General features: G+C 41.8%; 1 protein-coding gene across 1 annotated transcript in view; it reads left to right on the top strand.

Moving 5' to 3' along the window:
• tenm1 (teneurin transmembrane protein 1) overlaps positions 1-19,890 on the top strand; it is a 147,839-nt gene that overhangs the window by 77,159 nt on the left and 50,790 nt on the right. Inside the window, exons 8-18 of the mRNA XM_030062473.1 lie at positions 471-678; positions 5,110-5,211; positions 6,653-6,847; positions 8,820-9,020; positions 10,987-11,172; positions 11,414-11,443; positions 11,602-11,748; positions 14,923-15,157; positions 16,347-16,466; positions 16,572-16,833; positions 18,806-19,088. Of these exons, the coding sequence (XP_029918333.1) occupies positions 471-678; positions 5,110-5,211; positions 6,653-6,847; positions 8,820-9,020; positions 10,987-11,172; positions 11,414-11,443; positions 11,602-11,748; positions 14,923-15,157; positions 16,347-16,466; positions 16,572-16,833; positions 18,806-19,088 (1,969 nt within the window). The remainder of the gene's footprint in view (positions 1-470; positions 679-5,109; positions 5,212-6,652; positions 6,848-8,819; positions 9,021-10,986; positions 11,173-11,413; positions 11,444-11,601; positions 11,749-14,922; positions 15,158-16,346; positions 16,467-16,571; positions 16,834-18,805; positions 19,089-19,890) is intronic.

Raw genomic sequence — 19,890 nt, 5'->3', positions numbered from 1 at the left:
AGAAAGAAGCACAGAAAGGTTTAGACAGATGAAATAACAGTCTGTTCCATTTGAAACCTGGGTGGTAAAGTCTGCCCATGCTATTAGCTGTACGTCAAGTTGTTGAACCAACCACCATGGAATATGAATGGTAGAGGACTGAACTGCCATGGATGATGTTTTCTTTCTTTTCTTTTTTTTTTTTTTTTATTTGCTTTCTCCTTTTCTAGACCGGCCAATTTTGCTATTCGCATTTGATATCCACTTCTAATGCCATCCACCATCTTCTCGTATGCAGGCAGTTTTCCAATAATATTCAATTGGCAGTTTTGCAAAGCTCACCCAACAACAGCCACACACCGCTGAACAAGGCTTTGCCTGTAAATTTCCATTGCATTTATGCAGGTTTTGTGAATTCCTGTCATGTTCATTCCAACTGGATGACATTGCTGTTGCCTGATTTGTGTTACTGTCCACAATTTTGTGTTCAGTTCGACTTTGTGAAGCTGCTGGATGGGAAGGCGCTGCCCAGGTCCTTGGCTGATCCCGTCTCAGCTGCCAAATCGCCCAAAGGTCTGCTGCTGAGCGCTCTCCAGGAGACCGGCTTTATTGAGTACATGGACCCCGGCACCTGGCACCTCGCTCTGTACAACGATGGACGTAACCTGGAGCAGGTGCTGCTCCACAGCACTCCCATAGGTGAGCATGGGAGCTACAGCTTTACTAAAAATGGTAGCAGTTCTGAAATTGCTATGCAATATGTGCTGTGTCTGAGCTAAGGAAAGCTAATGCCCTTGAATGTGTGTCCTTTGTTTAGTAATTACCCTGCATCTAAACTGAGTTCATGTCAAAGGTTCGGAGGTTTCACCGCTTTTTCTCCCGTGTCATCTGTTGTAGGAGAGAAGAAACGTGAAAGGATGCAAAGACCCGGTCAAGAGTTGTTTAAAAGTCATTGACATTTCAAGGGAACTTTTCTTATTATAAGAATGAGCATAGCAGAAAACAGCCATTAGAAAGGGGAGGACAGTTCCTGTAGTAATGACAGGGCTTGCTAACTGCAGCTCATTGCTATGACACACACGGATGGCAGTGTAAATTGAAGGATGTGAATAATGCAAGAGTAAGTGGCTGAATATAGACAGGTGGATAATTACCAGGGCAGCTTCCTCACTCACACTTTGTCCAGTAATGCTTAGGAGAATACAGTGTTGAAATAAGGGGAAAAGAAGTGTCAAAAAAGTGTGGGAAACATTACACCATCATAACATTGTGGTAATAAACAAGTATTATGTTAATTGCCTTGCAATGAAGAGAAAATATGCAAATTACTGTGTGAAAAAGACACTGATTTGGCATTTCCTCTGTTATTTAAATATATACTTATTACATAATTTTCACCCCCAGTACTTGGCATGACCAGGACTACTGCACTCAGCCTCCTCAGTGGCTTATAGCCAAAACATCAGTAGTCCTCCAACCTCTTTAAAGCCTAAGTTGTAATCCAATCAGTAAACAAAGGGGCTGGCTGTGTCCCAGAAACCCAAAACATTGTATTGAAGGCATCTTCCATTTTCATATTGACAGAGTTCTTTATATAATGACTGACGGCATTTGACAGCTGAACACAGATTTTATTTTGGAGCTGTCAAACATTTGTTGACAGTTGTGCTGTTCGTAAAGAGTGGAATACACCAGAGCTATTTTGAGCTGCATATTTTGAGCTAAAACAGACTGAGGAATGTTTGCAAAATGTTTATTTGCCTTTTCAAAATCCTACTCCGCAATGGTTAAAGCAAATGTAGACACAACAGGCTGCTTCAAATAATTAATTAAGCGATATGGCTTGATAGGGGTAAGTAATAACAATCATTTGGTGACAACAGTCACGCTCCTGGCCATTTACACCTCCAGCAGGAGCACAATATGCCGTCGTGTTTTCAGATGGGATAGAGATGAGATCAAACTTTCATGATCCCTGATCTGGGCTGCTTTCAGCTCTAAACAGTATCAGGATACAGCAAAGAAAAGTCAAAGTAGAATGTAAGACTACAGCAAAAGAGAGTCATATAAACATATTTGGTTAACAATTTTAACACTAGCATGTGTTAAGCAGAAACATATGATTGTAGATATGAACAGAATCGCAACGTTATAACGGTGTTCAATATAGCAACAGCAGCATAGGTTACTGAGATGAAGAAGAAAAATGAATGTATTATATGAACATACACAATAAAAATAAATGAATGCAGTGTAAAATAAATTATAAAATAACACATGCAAAGAAGAGGCATGACAATATGAAGAAAAACTATGCAAAATTACACATATATGATGTGCGAAACTGTGCTTGTATTCATAATAAGAGTTCTACAGAGAGCCATATTTATGTACAGAACGCACCTCGGTGTTAGAGGTGCATGCAAGAGTAATGAGTTAGGGGATTACATGAGAGAGAAAACCTACTTAGTACTTAATCATAATATCATCTTCATCTTGATAGTGCTTTAAATATTCTGCGAGACGGTGAAGAGAGGGAAGAAGTGAGTTTCTGGCAGAACATCAAGAGCCGTACGCACTTGATCAGCTGATAAGTGACTCTGACACACAGAGTATTCAGTAGCATCTTTACTCCCTACTGCTACTGGGTTAAGCAAGACAAAAATATCAGCATGTGTTAATTTATCAGTGATTGCGTTAAGTTGTTTATAGATAGATAGATAGATAGATAGATAGATAGATAGATAGGTAGATAGATAGATAGATAGATAGGTAGATAGATAGATAGATAGATAGATAGATAGATAGATAGATAGATAGATAGATAGATATCCTTTTTGTTTTCTTCCTCAGTTATTGACATTTATATGCAACCCAACAAAGCTCTGGCTTAATGACAATTTCTTCCATTTCACCACCTCCACTCCAGCCTCCGTCTTCATTAATTCTGCTCAGCATGTAACCAGGCAGGGCGTAGTGGTGCTTCCTGCAGAGCTATTTATAATGCATAATTGCTATACTTCACCTGTCTTTACATGTCCTCTCGCATATTATACGTTTTACCCTATGGGCAATAACGTAAGGTTATATACATTTTTTTTTTTTTTTTTTTTTTTTACATTTTCTTAATCGTGGTGTAGATGCCAGCAATTTGTTTAACATAAACAGTAGAGAAACAAAAAAAAAAAAGGTTAACTAGCTGCTGGTTACTTCTACTTGGCTGAGTGACCATTTCATTTTTCATAAATTCCTAAAGCCTAAGGGTCATAAAGCACGGCTGAAATTTTACAGGCTCATAAAGCACAATTGGAATGCTTATTTGACCAATCAGATCACTTGGCTGGAAGCACCCATTTTATAATACCATTTAACTGCAATAACTTATGGCATGAGTGATTTCTAACTGGAAAGGGTTTAGTCAGTGGAAAGTACAGCGTCGATGGCACATAAATGGCCACAAACGCGCGCCAGCACAGACACACACTATATGTGTGTATACACAAACTGACACACAAATACCTACACACACAGGCACACGTACGTTTAATCATATAATACCTGTTAATTGCACACAGTGTTTTGTGAATCAGGCACTGACCTAATAGATAACATCACTGGTATGACCCTGTGTCTGCAGGGCTTAACCTTCCTGACGGAACACTCGTCCCCTCCGGATTAAAATCAGCACAGTGCCCTTGTGTATGTGACTTTTGCTTATTGGATGTGTCATGTGCCAGATACAATATTGGAATGTGTTTGTGTGTATATTTAAGAGAGAGAGAGAGAGAGAGAGAGAGAGAAAGAGACAGAGAGAGGGAGAGAAACATATGGAGATAGGTTTGCGAGTCCTCCTGACTGTGTGGGAGAAAGATGATTGCCACTCCTCCTCTCCATCAGCGTGACAATGACAGGTGATGGAGGTGAAAATGACTTTGGTTTCTGTAGTGATGCACTGCTGTGGAGGATAACGCTGTGCTGCCGGCTACTGGCAGGGCCTGTCTCATTAGCATGTGTCACACGCGCCTCAAGGCAGTGGCGGGTGTCACATAATAACTCCGCGTGCATGCGTTTGTATATATGTGTGCGTGTGCGTGTGCGAGCCATGTCATTGAAGGATTTGTCATCCATGCTTCCTGAACAGAGCGAGCCAGGGGACTGCAGCGGGTTGACTCTGGAGTCGATCCCCGTTCAGAAGAGCTGAGCCGGACGCTATGGGGTCAAACAAAGGGTGACATCCCTGACACCCGTTTTAATTACTCTATCTGGCTTAGATTGAGCTTGCCTGGCAAAAGACAACCAGCAGAATAGTTCAAATCCCCAACCCTGCCACCCTCTGGGCACTTCTAAAGTACAATCCTCCATCTTGAGCAGAGCTGACAGAGCTCAGCGGGCTTATATAATGCTCTAAAGGCATGAAAGCGCTCTCCTTCTTTATCAATCTTTGCCGTGCTGTCTGTACCAGGAGAATGAGATCTGACATGATAGACATATCAATGGGAGAAAAAGAGAACGGTAAAAGGGAGACGGCTAATTGAAGTCCGATAGAAGAATATGATGAAACGCATATAGCCTACAGAAGGCTATGATGAAACACACATAGCCAGATGAGACACAACCCTAGTAAGAACAAGCATCACATTGATCTTCTCCATGCTGAGTTTGTAGCTGCTGCGGTGACACAGTATTATCCATCCTTCACTAACTTGTGCACTCACAACCGTCAGACTTTATGTTGTTCAATCTCATTCCAAACTGCACCCTTGTAAACAGTTTGTTGATTAAGCCTTGATGTTTGTAAATTTGCACACAGTGTGTTTCCAACCCGTAATGCAGTGTAATGTGTTTAGTGCTAGTGAGGGTAAGTGAGTGCTTGGCCGTTCCCCAGAGAGTGATAGCAGCTGGATCAGACTAATCTAATACAGCCTCTGTGTCTGAGGAGCCATCCATCGCTTATCAGAGCTCTCATTCAGTAGTGGGGCTCAGTGCCAGATCATGGACTTACATGTGAAGTATTTCTAAAAAAAAAATAAATAAAAAAACCTGTGTTTTTGTGTGCATCTGTGCGTGCCCGTGTGTGTGTGTGTGTGTGTGTGTGTGTGTGTGTGTGTGTGTGTGTGTGTGTGTGTGTAGACTCAATGGACGGTTGCTCCACAGACTGTAATGGGAACGGAGAGTGTGTGGCAGGACACTGCCACTGCTTTGCTGGATTCCTGGGTCCCGATTGTGCTAAAGGTAAGTAAAATCTGTTAACTGAAGTGTTTCATGTGTTTCGTGTTTTCTGCACCACTCTACCTATCTTTGTGGTCACACTTTATTTTGACCGTCCATCGTTAATGTTCATCTTAGTATCAACTTTTATATTTTGGGTACACCTCTCAAATACTTTTTAACTGCGTAGCAACTGGATCAGATGTGTTTTACAATGAACTGAGAGTTGATGCTTGTCCCATGAAAATATTCAACTTAATAACTTTGTATCAGTTGTGTTAGGGTTAAGCTGATACTAAGCTGAATATTGGATATACATCAAGGATATCCATGTGTGTCACATACAAAGTTGTTACTAAGTTCTAGCTCTAGATAAAATAAAGTGTCTCCTTTTTTACTCTCTCTACCCTCTGTCTTTCTTCCTCCGCGTCCCTTTCTTGCTCTCTCTCTCACCCCCTCTTTTCAATTGCTTCCTCTCTCCTTTTCCTCTTTTCCTCTCTTCCTCTGTCCTTCTTAATAAAACCATTGTAGTTGTAGCTGTCTAGTTGTATTGAAGTAGGTGATACGGTATCACGTCCCATGATTTATTTACGTTCATTATTTATTCATGCTCTCCTCTCATCCCCGCTCATTTGCTTGTGTTATAATATTCTCCGTTTGAAAAGTTAGACAGCAAGTTTTGGCAAGAGTTGTAAAAAGTGATGCTTGAATGTATTACTGCAGGGTGAGGGGGTGTTAGATTTAACAAAGGATCAAACAAACACACAACACATGCCCGCACACACATGAACACACAAGGCCTTCCTTGCAAATTATCCTAGAAAAAAAAGGCTTTGGTTTTGGATAGTCTTTCTAATCCATTTGAAGTCTGGAGCTGCCATACCTCCTCCGGCTGCATTGGAGGATATCTGTCAGTGTGTCATCAGCCGCTCACCGACATTATTCTACCTGGCTGTCATTACATTAGCCACACAGCTCTCCATCACTGCATGGAGAAAGCTCTGCTTTCCACCCTCATTCTATAAACCCCTAACGCTCTCTTTCCTAATCTTCCGTTTTCACGATTGTTTTCACGGCCTGTTCAGAGCGAGTGAAGGGACGTTTGGGGGATTTTCTACAATTCCTGGGTTGCCGTGGTAGCCAGGCTCAGGTGGTGCTTGAGTAAATTGAAACAGCGTGAGGGATAAGCTGGAGTGTGCGCGTATATGGGTGTGTGTGAGCGTGTGTGTGTTTATGAGAGAGAGAGAGAGAGAGAGAGAGAGAGAGAGAGAGAGAGGGAGGGAGAGAGAGGCTGCTTGAGGATTTGCTGAATCCGCGCACTAGCAGAGATAAGAGAGCGTAGCCCCACTCACGGTAGGTTACTGCGGTCTCTCAGCTAATATACTGCAGCACTGTGTGTGTGTGTGTGTGTGTGTACGTATGTGTGCACTATATGTGGGTGTAATCTGTGTTTGTCCTGTTGCAGATTCCTGCCCCGTGCTGTGCAGCGGTAATGGCGTGTATGAGAAAGGACGGTGTGTGTGCCTGTCAGGGTGGAAGGGGGCAGAGTGCAATGTGGAGGAAGGTCAGTGCATCGACCCCACCTGCTCCAACCACGGCTCCTGCATCCAAGGAATCTGCATATGCAGCCCGGCCTACAAGGGGGTCAACTGTGAACAAGGTAAAGAGTTGAACACCAACACAACTATTAGCAATATCCAGTATTTATATTGTATAAATGATGGTGAACATGGCGGTGAAGTTTAAAAAACGCAGCATGCTTGGGCGTATTCCTCTTACGTATTAGTTTAAATAATCTGTCTAATCCTCATCTGACCAAGTTGGTTTCTCAAATACAGGTGATGGATTTTGTCAAACTGGAGTTACAGTCCACTGGATAGCTTCACGCTCCCATTTGTAAATATAGGAACTGTTAGTACAGAGTGGAAATCATGATCAACAATCATATGACTGGCTACTGTGCAGAGTTAATAACTAGGGGGAACATGTTGCATCTAAAAACATTTCTGATCTATGAAATCCTACACTGCCAAAGCCTCTAAAATGAGAGATCATGGCAGAAAATTGCAGTTAAATTAACTGCACAAGAAGGCTATTTGGAATTTGGTATCTATGGCCCATTCTGCATCATTGTAGTTAGCCAACTAAAATAAAAAAAATGAGCTTGGTTAATTGTAATCCAAGCTTACAAGAATGACACTTTTAAAATAGACTCAAATAGAACTCAAATCTGTTGACTTAACACATGTACATGTATGGGATTTGTGCCCATGATGCTGGTTAATTTAAAATGTGTTAGGTTTATTAGTGTTAGAAGACAAATCTCAAAGTGAAATAATTTAACTCTGGTTTCATAGATACAGTGATAGCCAGGCACTTTTTTTTTTTTTTTTTTTAGCTCATTTGATGTGGTTACGTCTAGCTCATGTTAAAACAAACTAATTTGGATTGTTTCTATTTTATACAAGTACATATTGAAACTACTCATTTTGAAAAACTCAGCATAATCTTTCTCTTAATACCTACGAGTATCATTGTTCATTTTTTGAGTGTATAAATATATTTAACTCTTTCATTCTAGAAATGATTAGACCAAATCTTTATCCCTCAAACATCAAAGGATCATGGCGTTCCTCTCCTAAAAGCTTGTCTAATTAAAATTATGCCTTGATCTATTGGCTCCTCTGCAAAGAAAGGAGCAGGCTTGAAGTCGAAATTAGTTCAAGGATGGGGTAAGCTTAAAAAGGTACGGTCATAATCCAGCTAACTCTGACTAAACCTGGGAATGTGCAGGTTTGGGATTAAGGAGCTGTTTTCCTTGTCACAAATCTAAATTTTAAACAGAAAACGCTGGGCTTATGTCAAATTGTCAATTAACTCATCCAGTGAATTCAGTTATCCATGTATGAGTAGCAGAGCCTTGGTGGCTTAGTCTACTAAGGCATGTTTCATCTAAATTGCAACATCCTGTGTTGAAATCCAGCTTTGGAGACTTGTCAAACATCATAACTTGTCTCCCTCCACTGTAAAATTACCCCTTGCAGCTGATAAAAATCAACAAAACCATAATATTTAAAACTAGGATGATGGTAGATTTTATTCTACACTTGAGGTGATGAGACTGTTAGAGACAGTCTGCTGGCCTGTGGAGACAGAGTCAGGTGTTTGACCTTGAGCGGCAGGGCTGAGCTGAGCAGGGCTGAGCCGAACTGTGCTGAGCTCTGGCTCGGAGCGCAGAGCTGTAATTACACACACTAACACAGCGTAGTGCAGACCGCCGTGACTCCTGGAGCGGATACACACATACACACACATACACACACATACACACAAATCAGCCCATTCCACCCCTTATCAAAGCCCCAGTTCTAAGTGTCCTATGAAGTGTAATGTTGTGGAACAGATACAGGGATTCTAGCTGGGATGGTTAACTCCTGGATGGGATGCAAAGAACACTGCTTTCATACTCGGTGAACTGATGATTATAATGAGACAGCGACCCCCCCCAACCACCACCACCAAATCGCCCACAGCCCCACCCCCACCTCCATCCTTCCACGCACTTCCCTTCACCTCCCCCTCGCTCTCTCTCATTCCTCTTTCTTTTTCTCACTCTCTTTCTTTCACTGCAGTGGACTGCGTAGACCCTCAATGTGGCGGGCATGGCGTATGTGTGCGTGGGGAGTGTGTGTGCTCTGCAGGCTGGGCGGGAGTGAGTTGTGATGACCCGCTGCCAGCCTGTCAGGAACAGTGTTCAGGACACGGCACCTATCTCCCGGAGTCAGACACCTGTGCCTGCCAGCCCAACTGGACTGGGCCAGACTGTTACACCGGTAAGACCTGAGGGTGTATGTTCACGTAAGAAAAAAACACCGAAAATTGCAATTGCACATCACTAGTTTGCCTGTGTTTTTGTATGCATGCATGGTCTTGCCAGATACTATTTTCTAGGGATTTGATAGACATGAGAGAGCGATGTGGAATTGGAGCCACTCTGTGAAATGGGTCTGTGTGTGCATGTGTGTGCGTGTGTGTGTATGTGTGTGGATTCCCTTCATGCTGGTCGTAAATGAGATTTCCCCTCATGACTCTCTGAAAGTAGCACTCTAGAGCCTCCCTCGCTCCAACACTCACTTTACTATGCATTTATAGTGTAATACACACATATTCGCACATGCACACACACGCCCACACACATACGTGCACGCACTCACACACGCACACACACACACATACATTCCCTTCAGCTAAATGAGGGGAAAAATGGCAGGAGAGAAAAGAGAACTCCATTCTCACTTAGCTGAAAGGCCTTTCAGAGACAGCTACAGTCAGAAACATTCAGCTTGGCATTTAAAAGCTTTGTGATGTTTATTGCATAACTATTTACCTGTGCCCCACATAATATATTTTGTGAGTGTCTGCTTGTTAAATGGAGTTAGTGGGAGCTTATTTATTCAAAGTATATTAGAATAGTCATTTTCTTTGTCATTAAATACAGAAAGTTATGAAGAATCATAAACTGGTATGGTGAAAATTTTGAAGTAAAGGCAGCAGTTTAGCCATTGTTGGGAAAAGATTAACATGAACAACATGTTGCTATAGTGAGTAAAATACAGAGCTAGTACTTTGCAGAATACAGGGAGAGAAGTGTCCTTGTCCTTGGCTACCCAGTGGATGCTGACAGAGAGGAAAATGGCCATTGTATGGCTGCCTTTCCTCTGTTTCCCCCACACTAACTTAAAACTGATGTTGGAAAGGTTCTGCACTACCACACACACCGATGATTTACAGGCACTTGGCATTAGCTTCCCCTCTCAGGTGTATGCAAGCCTTATTATGATGATATAGCCCATGATAATGATAGACCATGGCTGAATATCTGAGATATGAGCAGCCTCTCTCTACCTGCTGGGCTTTTAATCAAAAGGACCCAGCAATTCTACGTCCTGGCCTTGTTGAAGCATAGCTAAGCTAATGTAATTCTAATAGAGAGCTGAAAAACTCTCCAACTTTAATCCACTTTTTCCTCCCTCTCCATGCTATGTATATTTAAATTGAAATAACTTTTTACTGCAGCTGGATAAGTAGTCTTTGTGTGCCTCCAGCACTTTGCTCTCTTTACTGATGGATGAGGCTTTGCTTCTGCAGGGAGAGAGAGAAGGAAAAAGAGGGAGAGAAAGAGAGAGAGAGAGAGAGGAAGAGAGGAAGAGAGGAAGAAAGGGAGCAGGCGAAAGGAAAGAGGAGGGAGAGGAGAGAAAAAAACCAGAAGACCAGAGGAAGAATTAAAAAGGGATGTTGCAAGAGAGGGAAAGAAAGGGATAGACCGAGAAAAGAGAGCTGACAGAGACAAAGATGGAGAGATGAAGGAAAGAGACAGAGACAGAGAGTATTAACGTGCCCACCAAATCTGATCAAAATGTCAGAAAAGAATAATAGAGCTGAATTGGAGTCCCTGTAGTTTAAATATGCGGTGCAAATACGAATCATTTGGCTGTTATTATGAGTCTATTCGCTCTTCGTCTCCTTCGGGGAGCTCAGCTATTAGAGGTGGGAAGATTGTGTATTGTGAGAAAGTAGACTTTTTAGTCTCGGAGGTTATCCGCTTCTATCGCTCGTTTTTTTCTCTCACCTATCGGACAGCTCACCCCCATTCTTATCTACCCTTTTTCCCCCTATATCCCAATCCCTTTTACCTTTCTTTTCTCTTCCAAATATTCAATTCTAACCCCTTTTCTTCTCTCTCTCACACACACACACACACACTCTCTCACACCTATCATCCACCCACCTGTTCTGCAGAGCTGTGCCCGGTACCATGTGGCAGCCATGGTGTTTGCTCAGAGGGCCAGTGCCAGTGTGAGGAGGGCTGGATTGGCGCTGCGTGTGACCAGAGAGCTTGTCATCCTCGCTGTGAAGAACACGGGCAGTGCCATGATGGGACCTGCATCTGCCAGCCAGGCTGGGAGGGGGAGCACTGCAACATCGGTGAGCTGTGTGTGTGTGTGTGTGTGTGTGTGTGTGTGTGTGTGTGTGTGTGTGTGTGTGTGTGTGTGTGTGTGTATGTCTTTAATTATTCACTGTGATATTTTGAATAGTGTGTTTTCAAGGTATGGTTTAAGCCCACGTTTGAATATTTTAACATGTTTTTGGTGTTGTTGTTGTTTTTTTGTAATAATTGCTCATAATTCCTCTCTCTCTTACCCAGCTCCTTCTCTTTTCCCCACAGTCACTCACGATCTGGATGTAGTTGTGAAAGGTAATCTGTCCTTTTTTTTTTTTTTTTTTTCCAGGATTTCAACTTTGTTGTGGTTGCATTCCAATATGCTCACAACTGCACAACTGTGTGTGTGTATGTGTGTGTGTGTGTGTTGTGTTGTGTGTGTGTGTGTGTGTTATCTGGGTCCCACCGTTTAGATGGCTGCCCAGGGTTGTGCAGTGGGCATGGGCGCTGTACTTTGGAGCAGAGCGGCTGGCGCTGTGTCTGCCAGGCTGGATGGAGCGGGCCTGGATGCAGTGTTGTCATGGAAACCGACTGCAGCGATGGAACAGACAACGACGGAGGTGACAATCTCCGAGCGCTATCATTCTCTATCTCTCTCTCTCTCACTCTCTCTCTCTCACGCCTCTTTCATTTCTGTCCTTCAGCCATTTCATTTCTTTACTTTTTCTCGTGTTTCTCCCGCGTGGTACCAAGAGAACATTAGAAGAAAAAAAAAAGCCACCTCATTTGTCTTTCCCTTCATCCCTCTATGCTATCTCTCCAGTCGTGCTGAGAGTCCTGCAGAATCCTGCTGGTCACAATTGTATTGAATAAGAGTATAAGAGTTTGTGTTTGCCCGTGTGTGTGTGTGTGTGTGTGTGTGTGTGTGTGTATACTGTATGTGTGCATGCAAATGTGTATGCCTGTTTCCTTCTTTTATCACAGCTAAATGTCTTTGATATGCATACTCCCTGCTAAGATAAAAGCCACTCAGATGAATTTTCACAAGTCTAAATACAGCAAAGCAGACAGAATAGTTTTCTGCTTCTCTGGTAATGAGAGGTGTTTGTTGCTCGGCCTTGTAGCTGTATTCTGAATCCCGCATCATCAGGTGAAAACACATGAAGGAAAATTCCGGCGTTGGCGACCGCTCCGCTCATCACAGTCATTTCCCTGCTATTTCAGACCCGCTTAGATCAATGCTTAATACATGCAACACATTTTGAGATCTATTCAACATGGTATTGCTTTCCCCTGCTCACCAGATCTCATCCACTCTCAAACTCCACCAAATGTGCATTAAGGACGTTCCTGCCATCATAATCCATCACTGCAAACAAGGTGGTGTCGCTTTTGTTTGGAGAAATAGCTTTGTTGTTTTTTTGTTTTCAAGTAAATCAAATCACACAGCAGACCATAAATAGCAGCAAGTTTTGTGATGAAAAGATTTCGAAGCGTTTGAATCAGTGTGCACAGTGGGAACCTACTAGCCTTGGCTGTAAATTGTTTTCATACGTTGTTTACTAAATCTACATAGCTGAGCTTTTTTTTTTTTTTTTCATGCCTTGCGATGTTAGCAGGAGGTGACTATTCTAAATATGGGAATTCAAGTTCCTTTCTCTGAATTGTAACACTTGCACCATACAATGGTAATGTCTTGTGGATATTATAAAATAGAGGCACAAGGAAGGAAATGAGCCAAAAAGTGTCCTCTCACTATGGCTTCATCAGTCTGGCCTCCCAGTAGCATACGTAATGTTTCTGTATTATACTGATGGAGTCCGCTCTGTTTCTGTGAGCAGCGCTCTAATTATTTTATGTCCTGTATGGGTTTTTCACTTGTGGTGTGGCAAAAATGAAGAATTTCCCCACTGTGAAATCAATAAATTAACACTAGTACTACTGCACATCATTGTGTTTGAGGATTAATAACCATTAATTGGGCAACACCCGATACAAACCAAAGCACTTTCTCATTTTGTCTGTTGTTAATGCATATTTAATGCATATTTGTTGGTTTGATTCCATATTTCCTTCTCTTTCTCAGTGTATGTATGTTTGGTAGGGGAAGATGATGAGTGGGTGGTGGGTGGGAGAGTCTGTTCTTCCTCTCCACACGATAAAAAATAAATGGAACCCCCCCACCCTATAATTATTTTATTTTTGTTTTTATAATATCGTTCCATATGAATATGGATGAATTTCCTCAAGGAAAATGTGTCTGCCACAAATAAAAGCATCATAACATTATTCAGACAGTTTAGAGTTGATTATGCGAGCACAAGTCTCACTAACAAAGCCTTCTGGAGACTTTTCGTTTTTCCTTTATCTCTCTATCCTTCAACCTCTCTCCACAGCTTTTCATATAATTTCCTACCATACAATCCGGCCGCCTCCTATAATTGGCAGATATACTTACACTCCTAGCATTCTCGCAGCATCTTTTTGTTTCTGACTGTGAAGATAGACAGATAGAGAGATGCTACCAGATGTAATCAGAGAATAAGAGGAACTTTGAAGAGATAGAAGAGGCTAGATTCCTATTGCATCAAAAAGCACATTTATTCTTTAGACCAGCTCTAATTAAAATTGACTGATGCGGCAGTCACAAGGATACATACACATTCAGGCATATTATACAGGTCAAAGCATCCATCTCATATGAAAGGTATTATATCGGCCCCTATATGAATGTGTTGTTTTCCACCAAATTGCTTTGCAAATATCGCAAAAGCTTTTCACTGATGATCATAACTTCTCTATAAAATCTAATCCAAATATACACATGAAATAGCAATTTTTAAAAAGCTAAATATCATGGATGGTGGTTAACTGTACAAAGGTAACTACTGAATAATAATAATAAAAAAAAGACTGCACAACAGAGTTTTAGCACTTTTTAATGTCAAAAACAGTGCTCTTAAAATAAGATAAAGAATGCTGATTTGTTCAGTATTCATTTCACCACAATGATGTTGCAAATTCAATTAGTAGTGTTTTAAAGCTGAAGTAATGCATCTTATTGAAATAGCCCAGTGCACTATGCTACCTTTGTAGAAGGTTATAATAGAATATTGTTGGCCTTTAGTTCTCTGCTTTGTGGTTAGATGCATTTAAATGTCAGCACTGTTTCCTGCCTTTTGAGAAACAGGCTTGAAATAGGAAACACAAATGCCAGGCAGCCTCCTATTACTTGCCGCGCTGGTCTCTGTCTGCGGCTCATTGTTTACAGTTGGACCTTTATGGGCCACGCTGAGATAATTCTGGTGACACGTGCAAGGTTCATAGCTATAGATGCCATTATATGTCGATGGATCGTTGTGTGTCTTGTTTGATTGAGACTCCTGATAATGATGATACACGTCCAGTTTATTGCTGCAGATTCATTGGCCCCAGCAGGATTTCTTGGCTGCCTGTTCAGAAATTCTCTCTTCACATTTCCCTGCAGTGTTACTCCGTCTACTTATGTGTCCCTCCACTGCAGCTATTCTCGTTGGCCCTTAAAAATATAACTGTACTCTCAGTCAGCTCACTCAGTCAAGTCTATTAAAACCTTTTCTAACTGTGCTTAATAACTGTGTTTAATGTCTTTTCTAAATTAACAGTGTACACTAAAGTGCGACGCAAAGGCATGCTATTCTCTATCCACCCGACTCCTCAAAATACTTGCCCATTTCTTGCTTTAGTGTATGTGAGGGCACTTAATTTAATTTTCTCTGTATGTGTGTGTGTGTGTGTGTGTGTGTGTATTTCAGACGGCCTGGTAGACTGTGTGGACCCAGACTGCTGTGAGCAGCTGAGCTGTGGCTCTGACCCGCTGTGTCAAGGCTCGGCCGACCCGCTGGCCCTGCTGCAGCAGAACCCCCTGCCCCCCACCGCGCCCCCCTCACCGTCCAACGCACACACCCTCAGCTTCTACCAGCGAATTCGCTTCCTCCTGGGCAAGACAGCCACACACATCCTCCCCGGAGAAGTGCCCTTTGATACGAGGTGTGTGTTTGTTTACTATTTGTGTGTGTCTGCATGTGCGTCCGAGCCCTTTATGTATTTGTTTTGCAGCTGCTTCCCTCCATTGTCCTCTATGGAACGACGTGATTATTGTCCAAGCACTACTTAGTATGGTGGGAGCATGTGTGTGTGCATGTGAAGGGGGGATTTTAAACGCTCACATAATTATATGTGCATACGCTGAGATTAGCACCCATTCTCTAGTATATTTACCTCCTTCTGTCTCAGTGTCAGGGTACAACCGCAGAGCTTCTGTTTGCTACACGTTTGAGCTTCATGTGTCATCTGCTTACACCGGTTGTTAAGGTGTCGCCATAAATATTTCAGATGTCTCTCACCGCCATCTAAGAGGGAAATACATCTTTCTGGCATTATGACCCAGAAAGTTTGGACTGGAACACAAGAAGCGATGCCTCCCTGAAAAATGATGAAGTGCGTTTTTTGCCATCATCCACTTGTAGAATAAACAAATAAATTAATTATGTGGCTGTTGTTTCAGAGGGGAAATCGATGGCAGCTTTCAGGACAGGAGTAACAAACGGGGCCATGCAGCCACCCGAAGAAACCTCGCCATCCCTCATTTATCCCTCTTCTGGGATAACAGATAGGATCCATCAGTGACTGCGCGGTTGTGTTTATCTATGCAAGAGCGTGTGTGTGTGTGCATGTGTACATACCATATGTGCATGTGTGGGTGCATGCATCTGCGTGTCTCTCTAAATCTGTCTTTCACCTGTTTAGTGATTCTTCCACATTTAAGCAGCCTATTTCACACTTTACCTGAAATATCAAGAGGAATATTTCAAAATAGTCAAGATGTGCCTGGTAGTTCAAGGGCTATTTAAAGAACAACAGAACCTTTTTTGCTGCAGGTACCACTGTCATTGTAATATAAACATGATGAGGACGTTTTATTTTTTACATGACAGGGTGTTGAAAGGTTTTACTGGGGGTGAAGCTATATTTATGGTCCTTGTATCCTGGCAATCTCTGGCAGATTTCTCTGCGCTGGAGAGGGGATTGCGCTGAGGAGAGTGAATGCAGTAGCTGTTTCCCTGACACACAGGGCTGTTAGCGCACCACAGTATGCCTCTCCAAACAATTATTACTTTCACTGTTATTGTAAACCTGTCATCTTGCTTTTCCTCTCTGACTCTGTTTCCTTTGCCAGTCGTGTGGCAGTGATCAGGGGAAGTGTTGTGCTGCAGGATGGCTCACCTCTGGTTGGAGTCAACATCACTTTCCTACAGCACCCTGAGTACGGTTACACCATAAGCAGGCAGGATGGCAGGTACAGGCCTAAATGCACCCTCTCATACACAAAGAGACACACTACACTTTTTTCTCCCGACAGTCTTACCTTTGCTTTCCCCTGCATTCTCCTGTTTTGTTCTAGTTTTGACCTGGTGACCTTGGGAGCTGTATCGATGAGCCTGATGTTCCAACGCCCACCTTTCCTGACACAGACACGTTCCATCTGGACACCCAGCAACAACTTCTTGGTTTTGGATCAGGTGACCATGTCCAGGGAAGAGGTGCAACCTCCCAAGTGTGACATCAGGAGCGTTCTGAGTCCCTACCCGCTGGTCCTGCCCTCCCCGCTTCCCAGATACACAGCGACCTGTGCAGAGAGGGGGCCAGCTATCCCTGAGCTACAGGTACACACCACTTCACGATACCGTTAGATAACTTGCATAAAATATAACAATATACAGTAGAGGCTGTTCAGACGATAAGAATAAGAAATAAGAAAATGAAGCAGTTGTAAACAGTTGTGACCAACTCAGCAACAAACCAGCTTAGTCTCTCAAAATCTTTTGAAGTGAGTGAAATAAGCACAAAGCCATGACTAAAACATTATCACTAACATTAAGTTAACATAACAGTAAAGGTGCACTGTGCACAACTGCAGAGCTTTGACTGAAGTGAAAACCCTTTAGTCCAAGGTAGACAAACTCATGTTAGATAGCGGGCCACATTCATTCAAATGAAACCTCACGGGAGCCGGATAATTCTTCTGCCAACGTCGATATGACTCGAGTCATATCGATGGATATTGTAGGCTACTTTCTAATTTATTGTTGTAAATCAATCAATTTATAGCCTACCAACCAGTGAGAAATTACATATTGGGGTTGGTTGAGTCCATATGGTTCTCACTGTCTGCCCATCTCACCATTGGATTACATTTTTGTCAGTCGAGTCTTAAAGGGTCCTCACTTTCCTTACTTTGTTGTACTTAGGTTATTTGTTGTACTTAGGTTATTCTGTTGTACTCAGATCTTATTCTGTTATACTTAGATCTTATTCTTTATTTCTATTTTTTGTAATCTGTGGATACTGCTGAAAAAAAATGTGAATTTCCTGCGGGATGAATAAAGTATCTACCTACCTACCTACCTACCTACCTTCCATCAATCCTTGCAAAGTGCAGCTTCAACTAAAGTCGGTTTTAGTTCCATAGATGTAACTCTGACATCAACACTAACATTCTGTCTAATTTGTGTCACTGTCACATAGTCTGTTTGGTGCTGAAGGAACATGATTATCAAATGATTAGCGTCCATAACTTTAAGTCACCCAAGATTGTATAGCACCGGGCTGCAGTACCATGTTATATCAAACTCAAGAAAATTAACATCCTCGCAACAACTATCTCATAATTACCATGCTAAAATTGGAAGAGCTGCAAAATTCCACATTTTTAAATGTTCACAACAAGCTCAAGATGTCATAGGCTGTTCTACAACACCCACTATGTTCATTTGTGCTAATTTTCACGTCCTGATTAAATTTACCCAGTCTAAAAAAATTGAAAATGTTTTTTTTTTTTTTTAAGCTGTTCATGTCATATTGATTCAATTTAGCGTTTTTTTTTTTTTTCACTGAGGAATGAATGTCAAAAAAAAAAAAAAATAACAGTAATATAGCGGATGAATATATGTCTACTGCAGTAACTTGTTAACTGTAGATTAGAAAAGCACCACTTTGTTAGTGTAGATGACAGTCGGAACATTTTCAGCAATTGCCAATACATTTGTCCATCTGGTGGCATTCACATCTTGCAGCTGTCTGATATGTTTGGCAATGTTTTGAAGGTGGACAAACAAACCAGCATCTCACTCTGTATGCTAATGCATATCTCTGTTAAAGTATTTTAAAGTATTTTTACATATTTTAAAGTATCTGTCGGCAGTCACCTTTTATGTGGGCATTTTCATTTGCTAGTCTGCATTTCTAGTTTCACGTTTGTTTTTTCAAGGATAACTGTCTCTTGTGTTTGTGTTTGTCATTTCATCATATTTTCATAAAAAAAAAATAGAATTAGAAAAATATTACTGATATCATCATGATGCAGAATTCAAACTTGCTGTGTTAAAATAAATAAACAAAGGAAATAATAATAACAAAAAACAATAACAAATAAACACCAACACAGATATTCACAGTGTGAACAGTTACCTCTTGTACCTTCCAATAGCACTTTGAATGTTAGCTGATTATCTCACCACCAATCTGCAAGATAACAAGAAAACACCTGTTCTAAAAATAATGTCATGTCCTCTGTTTTCATTTTCCTCTTTCCGCCACGAATATTTCTCACTCTGTTCCCTACCTCCTTCTCACTAGGCGGTGCAGGAGGAGGTGTCCATAGGATCTTTCGTGAAACTGAGCTATCTCAGCACCCGAGCAGCAGGCTACCTCTCTCTGCTACGAATCCTCCTCACCCCTCCCTCTCCGTCCTCCCCTGTCTCCCCGCTGGGTGGTCTGTCCAAGGTGCATGTCCGTGCGTCGGTCCAGGGCAGGCTGTACCAGCGCTGGTACCCCGCTGGGCCCGGCCTGGTCCACAGAGTGGTCTGGAACAAGACCGATGTTTACGGGCAGGAGGTCTGGGGCCTCACTCATGCGACTGGTAGGTAGAATGTCATACATTCTCTCTTCTGTGTTTAAGTGTTGAGTAAGAATCTGTTAAAATGATGTACTTTTGATTTTTCAAGAAGAGGAACCACCTTCTGCTGAGAGTCACATGAATTAACAGGAATTCCAAAATATCAGTTAGAAAATGGCTTTCTGGAGTTTAAAAGCTTTGAATTGTAAACTGGTAACTTGTGAAGTAATGTCTCCCTGATCCTTTTTACCTTGCAGCAAAAAAAAAAAAAAAAAAAAAAAAAAAAACACCTGGGGGCAGACCAGCAGTATAAAATGTCTACCTGTGTTATCTCATGCCCACAACAGCCTGTAGCTCTGGCACATACAAGCAACAAAAATATGGATTGCTGATGATATAAACAAAATTATAAAGCTTCTTGTCATTAATGGTGAAAATTCAGGGGACATAACCCCCAGTCATTTGTTAGAATTTTTGAGACTTCCAGATCAAAAAAGTGATAATTTATGGGAAGAAATGAACAATGATTTCCTGATTTCTTCAACATATTCTCTGACATCTGGATTTGGTTTGATGTACATGAAAAACGCAACCACATATTTCTTTTATAATCTGATGACAATCAGTACAAATGGCTAAGAGGTTTTCCACCTGTGACACGTGGCCGGAGCTGAAACATTCCTTCCTCTTGGCAATATTTTTGTTGCCAATCTCGAAAAACAGAGACACGTTGGCCTAGCAAACAGAAATGGTAGGTAGCCAGCAAAGTGTTTTTCATGTCTCAGTAACAAGCTGCAATGATTCTAGTTGTAAATTTAATGTGACA

Source organism: Myripristis murdjan, chromosome 10 (genome assembly GCF_902150065.1).
Source record: "Myripristis murdjan chromosome 10, fMyrMur1.1, whole genome shotgun sequence".
In the NCBI taxonomy this organism is placed as follows: domain Eukaryota; kingdom Metazoa; phylum Chordata; class Actinopteri; order Holocentriformes; family Holocentridae; genus Myripristis; species Myripristis murdjan.
The sequence above is the reverse complement of the archived record's forward strand: the minus strand, read 5'-3'. Positions and strand labels throughout refer to the sequence as shown.